This window comes from Pagrus pagrus (genome assembly GCF_965226575.1).
Source record: "Pagrus pagrus genome assembly, chromosome: 11".
NCBI classification, from domain to species: Eukaryota; Metazoa; Chordata; class Actinopteri; order Spariformes; family Sparidae; genus Pagrus; species Pagrus pagrus.
This window is the reverse complement of record NC_140195.1, coordinates 23,915,781-23,931,298: the sequence shown is the minus strand read 5'-3', so window position 1 is coordinate 23,931,298 and position 15,518 is coordinate 23,915,781. Positions and strand designations below refer to the sequence as shown.

Sequence of the window (15,518 nt, the reverse complement as noted above, 5' to 3'; positions counted from 1 at the left end):
CCCCGTCAGCAAGCATGGCCAGAATACACCTTTACTAAAGGCACAATTAGTATAATATAATTATGATCTTGTAGTTTTATTATCAAGACTAAAATGAAAAAAATCAGGGCAAAATTATAAAAGAAAAATAAGCCAATATATTGTTGTTTGATGAACTATTATTTATATTTGTACTGTATTTGTATCTGTACATTTTTTTCATATCCATAATTGATACCTTAAAGGGGCTATTTGTAAGAAAAGTTGAGTTTTGAGTCTCATTCCCAACTTGTCAAAAAACTGACGCTATGGGATTGTAGGAAGGGTCGGCCGCCATCTCAAAGCGTCAGTTTTTGATGAGTTGGGAAACCCAGTGCATCATTATTTGATGAGTTGGGACTGAGACTTAAAAATCAACTTTTCTTACTGATAGCACCTTTAAAGGTGCACTATGTAGTTTTGAGATAGACATTTTAATCATAAGAGATCTTCATTGACTGATTTTCTTTATGTCTAAACAAACTAAATAAACAAACTCTCTTTGTTTTCATGACTGAATAACAAACTAATCATAGAGGATAATTTAATACTGTTTTACTTTGTTTATATTTGGCGCACCCTGCCACCGTTCTAGCTTCAAACAGTGTTCTGGGGACCCTATTCTCCTCTGAGAACAGCTTGTTTATTCAGTTATGGAAAAGATAAATATTTCTGAGTTTGTATTATGTCCTCATTGATATTCTGAGTCTGAATTTCTTCTCCAGAACTACACAGTGCTCCTTGAACAGTTATCAGACACTGCCACAGTCCCCAGAAATATGGTCAATCGAAGCTGGCAGTGGAAGGTTTTGTTGACAAGTGATGTTCTCTGGATATTAATTTAGTTACATGTTATGGTTTATGACCTGATGTTACTCTGATCTAGTTCCATCTTAGAAATCAGTGGGGACATACTTCTTGTGCTGAGTGTTTGTGGGTGGACCATCACCTCAGCACAGAAATGACTTGATCATTATCACCAGTAGTCTAGGTAGAGTGCTCAGAGGAGGGGTTAATGCTCAGCGGGTTAAGGCGTTTCTTGGAGACGTGGAACATTTTGTTGTCCTCCGAGACAACAAAGCGTGCTGGGGCTCGGTCCAATGGGGGAAGACAAGATCATCATCGGTTGTGGTTTGGATGAAGAACGCCCCTGAGAGTGTGCTGTTCTTTCTGCTGTAGCCCTGCATTTAGGGATGTAGCCTCTTGTTTGTGATCTGTTTTGCTGTAGTCTCTTTACACTCAAGTGGCCAAAGTGAAATGGGGTTAATTGCATCATATTGACCTTAAAATACCGATGTATATTTTTACATTGACACATAATCATCTGTATGAATGTAGTGGATGAAAAAAGGGAGAAATCAAAAGATAAAAAGACTGAAAAGACATTGAAAAATACCCATCAATGTATCTTCTGTGTCAGTAATTTGAATTTCCACCCAACTGTGTGTTTGTGTGCGTGTTCCTGCCAGTTCTGTTAACACAAACCTGTAGGAGGAAACTGGCCTGCTGTCCTGTATGAACAATCATCTGCTGTGTGACGGTCCGCTCTTTAACCACACAACATTCTTTTTTATTTATTCACTACCTGTAACTTCATGAAAAACAGCAGCAGCACATGGACTGAGTTGAAAACACTGCCCCTGTCTGTGCACTTGTGTATCAGGCAGTGTCCTGGGTGTGGGTTTCCACCGGGACTCATCTGCCCAGGTTAATGCTGGTGAGATTTAGTTGCCCCTGGATACACCCCTGCCTGTCTGCATGCATGTGTTGTGAAGCTTCTTTAGCAGAGCTTCGGGCCACCCGGGGGAGAAGGCTTATTGTGTGCATTCAGCCTTCTGATGAGGAGAGAGGAAAAGAAAACAATACACACCTCGATGTGCTTTCTGTGTAAGGTCATGAAAAGTATGATGATCTTCATGAGGTAAACCATTAAAAAGAGGTGAATTCAACAATTGCTTTTTACTTATTTTCATCTAAGAAACATTTGTTTGTAAAATGTGTAATTAATTCTATTACTAATGCTTAAGCATCACATTCTTTACATCTGTATGTGTAGGTAGTAATACTTAACACGGGCATGGCCTTTACGAATGTACAGCATTTTCCTTCACAATTTTATAAAGTCACTTTCACTAACTCGCATTCACACACAGGCAGACAGGCGCACACAAGCACACACACCTCCCTTGAGCAGAGCTGGGACGGTAAGTAGCACTATCTCACAGTATTAGCGAGAGATCAGAGGAGAAATCAGATTAGAAAAGAGGCAAAATGGCAACACAAATATTGCCTAATATGAGCTCATACATTTCATAAAACGAGTGACATTACACGAGGCTAAGCTCATAATGACCTTGCTTTTTATAGGCAGGTTGGGGTACAGTAATCTGATTTAGCATAATCTCCTACAATCTCTGATAAATGCTTACAGCATGTATCTCTGAGAGAGGTCAGATCCTATTGGTCCGTTCTGAGGCATTACTGACATCTGCTGTTCACAGGCACAGAGCCTGGCTCACACACACAGTGGGACACTGCTAAGGGTTTTGTCCCTTGTCTCTGGAAAACTTTAATTATGTAAATGTGATTGAGTAATACTGTAAATAATCTAGATGAAAAAGATTTCACATTGGTGCTGTTGTCAGTACCGGGCTATTCTTAATATCAAGTTATTTAAAGACTGAAACGTTTTCCTGCTGTCCTCTTATGTTGATGACACTTACACTCCTCATACAGCGGAGGAGCACACAATTAGGTATGTGGAGCGTAATGTTTAATAAATACAAAGAAGTTGTACATCGGTCCACAGTATCTTGGTATTTCTGACACATAAAGAAAACATAAAGAACACCTAATCCGTAACACAAAGTAGCTCCTTTTAGTTGATGTACAGGGTGTTGGATGTTTCACACTGATCTCCTTTAACTTATGTCCATATAATTCCTGTTTTTTGAGAATAAGTGTTACTCAGTGACATGATATGAAGAGACGAGAAGGATTTGAATAAACTGTTTTTTTTTTAAATTAGCTTGAAACAATACTCAGCTGCTCTATAATCACAAATGGAGTTCAGTCCCTTGTTTTTGAGAAACAATGTAGTCTTAGAAGTATTTTTAAAAGGTATTTGTAATGTATATGATATGTGTCATTGTACTTACAGTAATTGTCGAAACTTTGTCAGGTCCTTTTTGAATAAAAGAAGAATTGGGAATGGGAGAGCAGGTATTTTCTAATCTTCTTTGCAGATTATTGTTATGTTGCAGCTGCAATGATTTTATGGATGTGCCTCTGATAGAAACAAGATTAATCAAACAAGTTAGAAAACAAGTTCTTCTTCAGTCCTATTTGAACGACACGTTCATAATACACTGAGGTAACACGTTGTAGAAACCATCATCAATAAATGGTACATTTACAGTTAATTAAACTTAAGCTAATAGTTATTTGAAAGTTAACAATGACATGCTTTATAAAAACTGTATTAAGCAGTTATAAAGGTTTATAAACATCAGCTGCAACTTTACAATAAACATTTGCTTGATAAATGGCTTGTAAAGCATTTTATTGTTTGTTTACAAGTTCTGATTATCCTGAATTTTACTCACAATGGATAGACACCTTCACTACACCACTTTAAATCCACGACATTGCAGGACTCATCACCACTGGAGGGCCAGTGGGGACATTGAGGGTTTCTAGTGGCAGCAGCTTGTAAGTGCAACAGTCTAGTGCAGCACTGGGCCCAGTCCACAGGCCTTGTGGATGGAATTAATAACCTGAGGACAGACTAAGTGATCTCCATTATGTTCAAAATCACATGAAATGTATGTTGATCTTCATTAAAACTACCACCATGTGAGAGCAAAATTGTGGGGCATTTTCGGGGGTGTTTGAGAGTCATGTCCTCCAATTCAGGATTGTAAAATGCTTTCATAACATGCTGTATTGGAAAGATAAAAATAGGCAACTTAGAGAGAAGTGGAATGACACTCTTTGATCCAATTCTGTTGATTTTGACATCCATTTAAGCCTCACTTAAAAGATATGTGAGCTGTAGATTTGACAATCTAAATTTAACATGGCTTCACAACACAAGTACCCTTTGGTGGATATCCAGAGTACCACAGTTAAACCAGTCACCTCTAGGTTTTTGAAAGCTGAAGCTGCCAATAGCTGATATAAAGCCAATAGAAAAATAGTAATAATCATCCACAGCCTACTACTAAGATTACTGCTGCCATATGATACCACCACTATTACTGTTAGCACTTAAGGCCACAGATCCAATCACTACTATTAATATTGATACAGTAGACCAACATGTCAGTCTGTGCCTGATCATTAGGCTATAATTTCATACAAGCTTATCTGTTTTAAGACCTTCCCATTCTGTGTCACATTTCATAAACTGCCTCTTGTTTGGCCTCTGTGTGAACTCCTTTCACTCAATGGATACAGTGCCAGCAGTGCTACAGTATGTACTGTATACATCTGCTGGCTTACATCAGCTGACACACCCTTAACCATGATATAACACAGCTGCCTGCTTGGTATCAAATACACCCCCTGGTGTTGTAAATAGGAGCTACAGTCAGGTGACATTTAATAAATGTGCTGCACAGGGATGGTATGCTGTCTCCTGGCTTTAATAAAGAATAAAGGATTTTGTTAGTCTTGAATGGTCATTTAAAGTTATCTTTATACTGTCTTCATGAGCACCTTTATTGTTCCTCTTCCTTAGTGATCTTAGAAGGGGGGGTGTCTTTTTTTCTTTGCCACATATCTATAACTCATGAATTTGTGTTGGAACTATGGAATGACTATTGAATTATAAATAACAAAGTTCAAAAAGGAAAAAGAGCGTTTACGATTTCATAATTTTATGATAATGCTAGTCATTTACCCTCAGATATTTCAAATGACTTTGGTCCTGTGTGATATAAGACCAACATAACCTATAGGCAATACAGTCACTGTATCACAGAATCAAATCAGATCCTTGTACAAAACTTAATTAATTCCACCTTTAATAGTTAGATTCAAGTAATAAACAATCCATTCATTTGTTAATGTTGGCCACAAACATGTACAGTACACGTGACGTCTTTGTTTACTCTGTCAGTGATTGTCAAAGTGTGTGTGTGAGCAAATTTCCAACTGGCCGGCATCCAGGTACAGCAGAGGTCAGTCAGCAGTGGTGGAGACCAAAGCAATCAGGGTGACTCTGTAAACATTCGTCTCATCCCCTTTCAAGGTAACAGGCACACACGTCTGCACCACCTCGTAGGGCTGAAACACACACACAAAGTGATCTTATTAATAAATACTTAGTACAGGGAGGTGAAGTTTCAAAATCTTTGGTTCTTGAAGTGTTGATGGTCATGTTGCTATTACAGTACAGCTGTTGATATAAGATTTTTTTCTGTCGATTTTGCGTCAAACTACTTCTATACTGACATGTCCAGGATTCAGTGTTTCCAACAGGTTTTAATTATTGTCAGGCTGGAAAAGGCTGAAACTGATTAAACACATTAAAACAATAAAACTCTTGACATGTGAGGTAACCATCTTTTTGGCAATCAGTAATTTACTTGCTTTTTTGATTAATTTTTTTCAAGTGCTTTTATTTGTTTACTTTGTTTTAATCATTTGAACAACATGGTTGTAATAAGGCTTCTTTGACACTGGTCAACAGGAAAAGTAGATCACAGCATTTGCTGTAAAATACTAGTTTTGTCAATAATTCCCCATAGAAACAACTTAAAGTTGTTACTAACTTATAGAAGGATTTCCTTATGCACTTTTTTCTGGAAAAAGGTTGCTTTCCGATTTCAACAACAGTGATAAAAATAATCCCCTCCTCACCTTGTATCCACTATAGGGAGTCCATTTGACAGTGATGGTGCGTTTGTGGCCGGCCTCCACGGTGCCTTTGCCAGGCTCCACACTAAAGCCCTGCTGCTGCAGGGACGCCACATTATCCCAGAGAAACTCACCACTCTGGGGAAAAACAGACAGTCAAGATAAAATCAGTAGAATTTCTAAGTGCCACCAATCCTTTACCTTGAAAAATGATCTGGACTATATAAACACTTTGCATTTTATGGTCCAGGAATCCTTATGCTATTACTTTAGCTAGCAGAGGAGAGAAAACGCTGCAGAATTTTAAGTGGCATGTTTAAAGAAAATTCAAACAATTAAAGCTAATGTAATGGCAATATTTTAAAGTAAATTAGTTATTTATACTTTCTTGTTTTAAGAAGCATATAAAAAGGCAAAGATAGAGGCGTCAGATCACTTGTCATATTACAAGACCACAAGGGGTTTCACTGCTTTACAGGATAGTTGTATAATGAGTATATTAATATACAGTATAATAACAAAACTGAATTTGTAATGTTTGTATGATGATTCCAAGTTAATCTCTGCCTCCAACAGGTTACTAACTGTTTTATGATGCATCACAGTGCAGTGCAGCAGTCCGTGTCAGTTGTTATCGCAGTAAACCTACTGCATCTACTGTTTAGTATATTTGGGCTGTCAGTATGTGATGATATCACAGTACCTTTTTACTGGGCTGTGTGGAGCGGATGCAGCCCACCTGCAGCTCCCTCACTGCAGGTATGATGGTTCCTGCATTGTACTTGGCCCGCAAGGTTACCAGCACAGGGATGGTGGGCTTCTCTGTCGCTTCTGACTCTGCTGATAGCGAGGACCAGAATGAATTGTTATCTCTTTGATGATCCTGACTTTTCATAAAGCGCCATCAGCAGGCCAAATTTCTCACCTACTTTGTTTACATACTTGCAAAACTACTGAAGTTCCCATCAGCCTCAGCTGTACTTTTTGTTTAGTGCTAATTTACAAATGTTACCATGCCCTAACTTAAGGTGGCGAACGTGATCATTATCATGTCATTATGACTATATGTCATTATCAGAATGGTAGCACGTTAGCATGCTACAGTTAGCATTTAGCTATGTACAGCCTAACAGAGCTGCTAGCACAGCTGTTGACTCCTAGTCTCGTCTCTACTATTCCAGACTTCATTGGGCTTCCAGTCATTTATTTTTTAATTGATTAGTTCCTACAAATCCAGACTGTTTTCAAATGCATGCTGCACATTTCTAGACTTTTGTAATGCAGACTTTTCAAATCACTTTAACGGGTAGATGAAGTAAAAAAAAAAAAAAGAATGGTTGTACACAGCTCTGTTAAGATTACATTGGGTATCAGCATATGTGGACATGTTGACACATGTTTGTTTGCACATTTGGTTCACGTGGAAATAAATTTTGGGCTGCACGCAGACTCTTCCCGATTGACAAAATTTCCATCGCACATGCCCCTGTAGCCATGCCAATGCAGAAACTATAAATTGGACTTAACTGGGATACAGCTCAATGATAATGTTACACTAACAGAAATTTGTGTCGATCTAATGTGCAGTACGATGACTTACACAACTCAAGCTAGTTTCAATAGTCTGCTAATTGATTTTTTCGTACTCTATGTAAATGAATCAATGGTTTGGAATGGAAAAGAACGCAAAAAATACATGCAAAAATCTCAAAACGTCCGGCATGAATTTCAGATTCAAGCTAACATTGCTTTTATCCAACTGATTATGTTGTTTTTTATCCACCAATCTTTGATTCAGCCAAATTTACAGTATCCTTGTCTAGAATGTGTGTCTATTTTTACACATGGATTTGGTGGTGAAATATGAGCTAAATGCGGGTGGTGACAAGCTCATGAGCTGTAAGCATGCTACGATTAGCATATATTACAACATCACATTGCCCTTGCTCGCATAAATTATGGAATAGGTCTTGGAGTTATTAGTCATATTTAAAGTGTCAGTGGCTTTATGTCTGGTGGAGCCTTCACTTTCTCAAACAATATGCTTTAACGTGAATCAATTTCCATGGATAATTCCATAGAAAAACCAGTGCAGTATTGATCTGCTCCATTAATCTAACACCCCGTCCATCAAAACAGACGTGGATGACCCTGACAAGAAATGAAGGTGGACGCTTTGATACCTGCGAGCTGAGGTTGACTGGCTATCAGTGGAGGGAGGAGTGACTCAACGGGCACTGTCAGCAGGTCTCCTCCATATAGATACATGTTATGTGAAGACGCTGCACCCTTCAGATCCATCATACACACTTTACTCTGAGAGACAGAAATGGCACAGGGTTAAGGTTGTTATATCATGAAGAACAGCGAGAGTAGAGGACACACAGAGTGCCTTAAGTACATTTGGATAATGAGAGCACATTCGGCCTATGATGACATTTAAGGCCAAGGTCAGGTTGAGTGAAGAAATGTATTCAAGGTGTAAGTCTTTGTGTGTGTGGTGGTCAGCTGACCTTATTCATGAGCTCTATGGTTAGTCTGTCAGAGTAGTTGACAGACGGCTGGTCAGGCTGAAAGGTGACAGTGATGTCCTGGCTCTGTCCTGGAGCAATGCTGCCCTCTACTGGCACCACACTGAACACACTCAGCCCACTGTAGTTTTGAGTTCCTGTATATAAAAGACACAAAATACTATTACCCCTGTTACTGCAGTTATAAATAATGAAAACCACCTTGTCTCTATTTTACTGAGCTTGTAATGAAACCACCTGTCTAATCTTTCCATGACAGTTGTAATGGAGCTCAGTGGAGAAATTAAAAGATCTCCACACTGATTAAAATAACCAAAAAACTACCAAACTAACAAAAAAAAAACCTATACTATACTATACTTACTATAGCCTGAAAAATGGTGGATGTTGATATTTTGTAGTTTAAGAAATATCTGATAAAACTACAGATCTATATATATATATATATATATATATTTATCCAGACCAAGACACAAACAGCTGAAAAATCTTCTTGTCAGCACTCTCTGGTGGAGAAACTATGTAATGGTGACAGTTTACCTCAAAACTACTTTTAGCAAACATAAGCAAACATAATACATTAATACAACCTAGAATTATCTCAAGCAGCTTGAAATATATATTTTGTACTTAGCTCCTCAGCAGTAAATCAATTTCTTAACACATTGTCACACTGCACCACAAACTTTGATCTTCACGCTAACTGAAAATGACACACGGCTGCCCCTTACAGTATATGCACAAGAGGGTGGAGATGTGTTCATGTTCTGAATTAATAGATATAAAAGAATCTGCAGAGTTGTTGTCAGAATTCTGCAGCCACAGATGCTGTGTGGGCCTGCTGATAACTACAAGACAAAATATTAAGCAAATATGTAAAAATTGTAATTCATACAGTAAAATATTTTTTTGCTGCACTATAAAGCACTGTGAACTGAATAAGTTAAAAACTGTACCACATAAGTACCCTTGAACCTTTTTGTACACTGACTCTCCAAAAACTGACATACAGCCTCTTGCACAAAGTCCACAACCTTGAAAAGCTTGAAATAGTAACAGCATGGGCTCCCTGGGCACGACTGCAAAAAACTGGAAGTTGATCTGTGCCATCGATTCATGAGAAGAGAGCTCTAAAAGTCAATCTGCTGCTCTATATGAGATAGACACCAAACCGAGGGAATTCTCAAAGGCTCAATGGTTTTAAATGGATTCACCATATCATTATCATAGTAAATGTAAAAAGAGGCAGTACGTTATCACTTATTAGTAGATATAAAAGAATGCATATGACTGTATTAATTGATGGCTATTTTGTCTGGCTGTTTTAAAAAGTTTATGTTGACTAGCTAATTAAGAGCTTGTAGTGTTTTATTCTACGTCTCCAGAGAATCAGACAAACATAAAGCAACGGTTTGTATGCAGAGCCTTGCCATTTGCATATTGTGATATATACAGCTGTTTATGCATTTTGACATATCCAAACAAAAAACAGTATTAAGCTTGTTAGAAACATGTTGGGTGACCATGAGCCTCGAGAGGACCTTCACTGCTCCTTGTCACTGATTCTCCAAGAACTCCTTTTCTTTTGTTTTAGAGCTCCAGCAGTCAAAGTTGTCAGGATCCTTGGTGAGTCACTGCAGTGATAATTATGTCTTACCCACAGTAGGCTGGACCTGAGAGTCTGTGTTACTGCCCAGCAGGAAGGCCACCCTGTCAGCTCCACCCTGAGGCCTGGTGGGAGAGAGGCTGGCCAGCTGCACCCTGAAGCCCACTGCCACCGCTGAGCTGTTCTGCAGCTGCAGGCAAAACAGGGCTTAATGTCAGTTTATCTACAACCTCCTCAGTAGCATCAAGATAATCAGTGCACATCAACAGTCAGCACTCTCTTTCAGTCCTGAATTTGTAGAAAACAGCAAACGTCTTGTGCTTCTCCTTCTTGTCCTCTTACCATCAGCGCACTGTTGACTGACCTTGAAGACCTGTGCGGTGCTCTCCCTCTCCAACACATAGCCAAAGTCAAGGACGCCTCCAGGGTGGGAGCAGGTGACAGCAGGGACCACACCCTCACCACACAGAGTCATCCTGAGGGTCATCTTCTGGCTACGCACCTCCAGAGTCTCACAGTACTGGAGAACAGCAGTGGGTGAGCGGGTGAGGCATTCAGTCAGTATTCATAATGTAACTTAAATAATCTTAATAAACTCCACACTGTTTACCTACCTTTTCCTCCAGACATGGACTGAAGGCCAGAACCAGAGTGTGTTTATCTCCTGGTTTTATACATCGGAGAGCATTCAGTAGGGAAAAAGCACCGTATACATCCAACACTGACGATCTCAGCTTGGAAATGGTCAAAGAAAAGCAGCAGTGAACATTCTATATTATTATTTATTAATAAAAGCAGTAGTGCCAATTTAAGATTGAGGCATACTACATTTCATTGGAGTATAAAAATCTCTGGATATTACAGTAACTGATACAGAGATGCCATTTTTAAGATATTAATTGCATAAAATCTACAATGAGGTAAGTCTATGAGGATTATGACTTTTGACTGAATTTAACATAAAAATAAATAAACTTACCCAAGGTCAAAAAGACAGCGGGTCAGTATGTATGTAATCATGCTAGGTTTTAAAATCTGTGACACTTTATAATAACTAAAGTTTAATAACTATGAATTTACCAAAAACTGTTTGCACTGGCAGTTTAAAACATGACTCTTCTTCTGTGTGTTCTGACATGCTGATCGGTATTTGCTGAAAAAAGGATACATCCAAATATTCCTTCGAAATGTTCTGAACTGTTAACCTCTTGATCCCCTTTTCTCCTGAAAACAGCAGACATGAATACAACACAAAAGAAACATAAAAACAAACGGTATGTTAAGAGCCATCAAGCTACGTAATCTTTCAAAATCACTCACCCACTGCCACCTGATGGAAGTCTATGATATTGTGTCCATTGTTGGATATCACCACTAAAGCGGGCTGTACCGCAGGACACTGCAGCTGCAAGTCTAGAGTGTTGAAGGGACTGTGGAGATGAGAAGACAAACAAAGAAATAAGGAGTATGTGTTACAGGTCCCTCTCTAAGTTTCCTTTGCAAAACTGTGAGTCACGCGAATGATGTAAATATTTATTTTTATGCTGACTGATCAGTTCTCAGTTCTCAAAATAACTGAGTGAACCTCTGAACCTTTTTGTTCAAATGCCTATAAATGTGGTCGCGTCCTGATTATGCATCTGCCATTCATCACAAAACTATGCATCCAGCTTTCAGTCTCTTAGTGCTTTTGCTTTTGTTGCACCACAAAGCATTGTAGCCTGAGGCTGCCTTTAGCAGGGGTCTGCTGATATGATAATGGGGTCAAATCCTCGCTCCATCCAAACAACTGAAACATCCATAAATCTAGAAACTGTCCAGCTGGACTAAGCAGAGGCAATCATGGAGTTTGTATTCTGTCGGCAGAAGGGCTTTTGCATTTGGATGTACAGTCTTTTGACTTGAGTAGAGTGCATATAACAACAAAGGCTGTTAAAAATATACTTTAGGGGAACAACCAAACACCAACAGCATTCAACAGAAGATTAAGTTGAATAGCCTCAGGATATATTCTTCTTTTTATTTTTTCAACTGCTTAGCTTTAAACCAAAGGTGTTTTTATATTCTCCCAGAAGGCTTTTCTTAAATATTTAGAGCCACTCAATAAAACCAAATCATTGCCAACAGAAGAAAGCGATGAGAGGTCTTTATTTTAGAGGTCAGACTATTGAACAAAGAGAGTTAGCATACTTCCCATAAATGGAGCGATGGCTGTGAGCTAGTTCAGGCAGACAACTCGAGCTGCACTGCTATATACTGTACATATGACACGCCTCACTCTCTACAATCACCCACCAAAGACACCCTCCCAATTTGGCTGTCTATCTAAACTGCAAAAATTCCCAGCTCCCCCTCTGCCTGTCAGCGCCACCGCTGTTTGACACCAAGCTCTATTATGAAAATTTCAAATGTGAGTTGTACATGAATTTATTCGATTTGCCTCAAAATTTGTTCTCATCTATTATTAGCGGTGATTATAGAAAGAAGACAGAATAAGTTTCTGGACTGCTTTCCCAGCCATTTCAGTGGCCATTTTTTAATCTACCACTCTCTTCAAGTATGATCATCTCTTGAGTTTCTCCAGTGTTGAGATGACGACGTTTCCAAAGGTTATACCAGAAGGACAGACAATTATTATGTAGAATTTGGCATTCTGTGTGATGACAACACAGTTTCTGAGTGCAACACCACTGTCGTAAATACAAATCCCAGGTCTGTACTAATATGTCAGATGTAATGTAGGTGCTAACTACAAACAAAAACCATCATGTCATAACAATGTATGAAAACTTGTATGCTGAAGTAAACATGTATGTAATTCTGTGATCCTACCCTCTCACTGAAGTTACATAGTGCAGAAACAAGTGATAGAGAGGCGGAGTGGCTGAGACAGAGACACTGTCAGAAAAGGCCGCTGCAAGGCGCTTTAAGGTTCAACAGCCCCTTTAAAACAAAAATGATGGTCCAACCACAATAGCACTTCAGTGCAAAGGTGTATTTATTTTAGCCGTGCAAACAGTGACAAAAAGAAAAAAAACCACAATGGATCCACATGTGTGTACAAAATGATGAGAAACCAAAATTAGTATATATACAAAACGTGTCTCTCAGGCTCAGCAATCCTACTCCCTTTAGGACCCAGCTTCAACTAACCCTTACCAGGTTTCCTCAGCCGGCTTTAAGCCCAGTAACCACAGCCCCCATGGTCCAAACCAAACATGCAGGGATGTCATATCAGCAGACATTAATAAGTTACCAGCTAAGATAGGCATATGATATTAAAACCGCGATCACACAACATGAAAAACAGTCTCTTTGGCAAATGCCTGAAAACCACCTACAATTCACATCTTCATTCGTCACATATGCTCTGGGCCAGTTTATTACCTCAGTTATCTCCCCCTCCCCGTGAGCTCACCTAATTTACCATCTCCCCGGGACTACTTCGCTTAAAAAACCCTCACTAGAGCGCTAGTCTGGTTTGTCCCGATGCAGCACCCGTACCCCGGAAGTGCAACCACGGAAACGCGACCAAACAAAGAAGTCCAGTCCCGCGTCTGCCGGTCTAACACGATAAGTAAAAGTAAAACTTGTTGTAATTGCTGTACTTGGTTTCATCCAATAAACCATGTATGATTGACTTATGGCTCTCGTCATTTTATTTCACGGAGGGTTACGTGGGTTATGTGTGTGTGTTTTCTGAAAGGGTTAGCCATTAGCTGCTAAACGGTGCGTGCACTCACTGCTGCAGCTAACAAACAGAGGGAAGATTACAGGTGTGTTATGAGGGGGAAGCTGCCGTGTTCGGTGACAGAGCCCACTGTCACATTTACCCCCTTCTCTTCCAGATTGGCGAGGATTGGCAATCGGGAAAGGTAGTCTGCCGTTACATTCTGCTTCCCCGCTTTATGCCTTATGTTAAACCTAAACGGTTGTAGAGCCAAGTACCACCGTGTCACCCTTGCATTCCGGTCCTTCATTGACTGGAACCAGGTCAAGGCCCGATGATCGGTGTCCAGATCAAACTCCCTTCCGAGTAGATAGTAACGCAGGCTGTCCAAGGCCCATTTCATGGCAAGGCATTCCTTTTCAATCGTCGAATACCGGGTTTCCCGTGGCAGCAACTTCCGACTCAGGTACAGCACAGGTCGCTCTTCTCCAGGCTCTCCTTGTGCCAGTACCGCCCCGAGGCCAACAGCAGAGGCATCCACTTGGACCAGAAAGCGCTTGGTGAAGTCGGGACTCTGCAGGACAGGGGAAGAGCACAAGCGAGTCTTCAATGTGGCAAACGCTTGTTCACAGTCCTTAGTCCACTCTACTGGATTTTTGGCTGCCTTAGTTGTGAGGTCTGTCAGGGGGACTGCTATGGTTGCGAAATCCGGAATGAATCGCCGATACCAGCCTACCAGGCCTAGGAAGGATCTGACTTGTTTCTTGGTGTGCGGTCGGGGACTATTGCGGATGGCCTCCTGCTTGTCCACCTGAGGTCGGATCTGGCCTCCACCCAGATGGTATCCCAGATACTGCGCCTCACTCCGTGCCCAGTCGCACTTCCTCTGATTCAAGCTCAAGCCGGCCTTGTGGATTTGGCTTAGGACACATTGCAGATGATGGAGGTGATTGGCCCACGTGTCGCTATAGATGACCACATCATCGAGGTAGGCGGCACAGCAATCTTCACATCCCTGAAGCACACGGTCCATCAGCCGCTGGAAGGTGGCTGGAGCTCCGTGAAGTCCGAAAGGCATTACAGTGAACTGGTATAGGCCCATCGGCGTCTGGAAAGCGGTGTACTCACGAGACTTCTCCTCCAGTGGTACTTGCCAATAGCCTTTACAGAGGTCTAAGGTGGTGATATACTTGGCCCGGCCAATCCTCTCAATCAAGTCATCTATCCGGGGCATTGGATAAGCGTCGAACCTTGACACAGCGTTGAGCTTGCGAAAATCCATACAGACTCGGAGTGTTCCATCCCTTTTGGGCACGATGACCACTGGGCTGCACCATTCACTGCATGAGGCCTCAATGACTCCCAGCTCTTTCATGATCATGATCTCCTTCCTGAAGGGCTCTAGCCGGCTCTCGGGAAGGCGGTAGGGCCTTTGCCGAATGGGTGTGGAATCTTTCAGGTGGATCACATGTTGCAGCACTGACGTCTTCCCGGGTCTCTCCTGGAACAGGCTCGGGTACTTCCTGAACACTTGCTGTAAGTCCACTCGTTGGTCCTCACTCAGGTGACTTAGATCCGCCGGCTTTTGCTCTTGCCAGGCTCGAATGTTGCAGGGGCCTTCATCCTCCTCCAGTTTCCTCACCATCATGGCTTTGGCTGGTCTCTCTTCCCGCTCCTTCCATTCCTTTATTAAATTGACATGGTAGGTCTGCTTCTGCTTGCCACGGTCTGGGTGGTGGATTTCATAGGTGACGGGTCCCATTTTCCTGGTGATGGTGTATGGCCCATGCCATTTCGCCAGGAGTTTGCTGGTTGAAGTGGGCAGGAGTAA

At 40.8% G+C, this 15,518-nt stretch overlaps 1 protein-coding gene across 7 annotated transcripts in view; it reads right to left on the bottom strand.

Moving 5' to 3' along the window:
* Window positions 1-5,028: 5,028 nt before the first annotated feature.
* cfap74 (cilia and flagella associated protein 74) overlaps window positions 5,029-15,518 on the bottom strand; it is a 64,152-nt gene continuing 53,662 nt past the window's right edge. For 5 of the 7 annotated variants that reach the window (XM_084366233.1, XM_084366231.1, XM_084366234.1 and 2 more), the window contains 10 exons: window positions 11,338-11,447; window positions 11,186-11,241; window positions 10,632-10,751; window positions 10,382-10,537; window positions 10,069-10,207; window positions 8,394-8,548; window positions 8,064-8,196; window positions 6,584-6,720; window positions 5,884-6,018; window positions 5,029-5,307 (listed from right to left, as the gene is read on the bottom strand). In XM_084366233.1, the coding sequence (XP_084222359.1) occupies window positions 5,203-5,307; window positions 5,884-6,018; window positions 6,584-6,720; window positions 8,064-8,196; window positions 8,394-8,548; window positions 10,069-10,207; window positions 10,382-10,537; window positions 10,632-10,751; window positions 11,186-11,241; window positions 11,338-11,447 (1,246 nt within the window). In that variant the 3' untranslated portion in view covers window positions 5,029-5,202. The remainder of the gene's footprint in view (window positions 5,308-5,883; window positions 6,019-6,583; window positions 6,721-8,063; window positions 8,197-8,393; window positions 8,549-10,068; window positions 10,208-10,381; window positions 10,538-10,631; window positions 10,752-11,185; window positions 11,242-11,337; window positions 11,448-15,518) is intronic. The other 2 variants (XM_084366237.1, XM_084366235.1) reach the window with 1 other exon arrangement.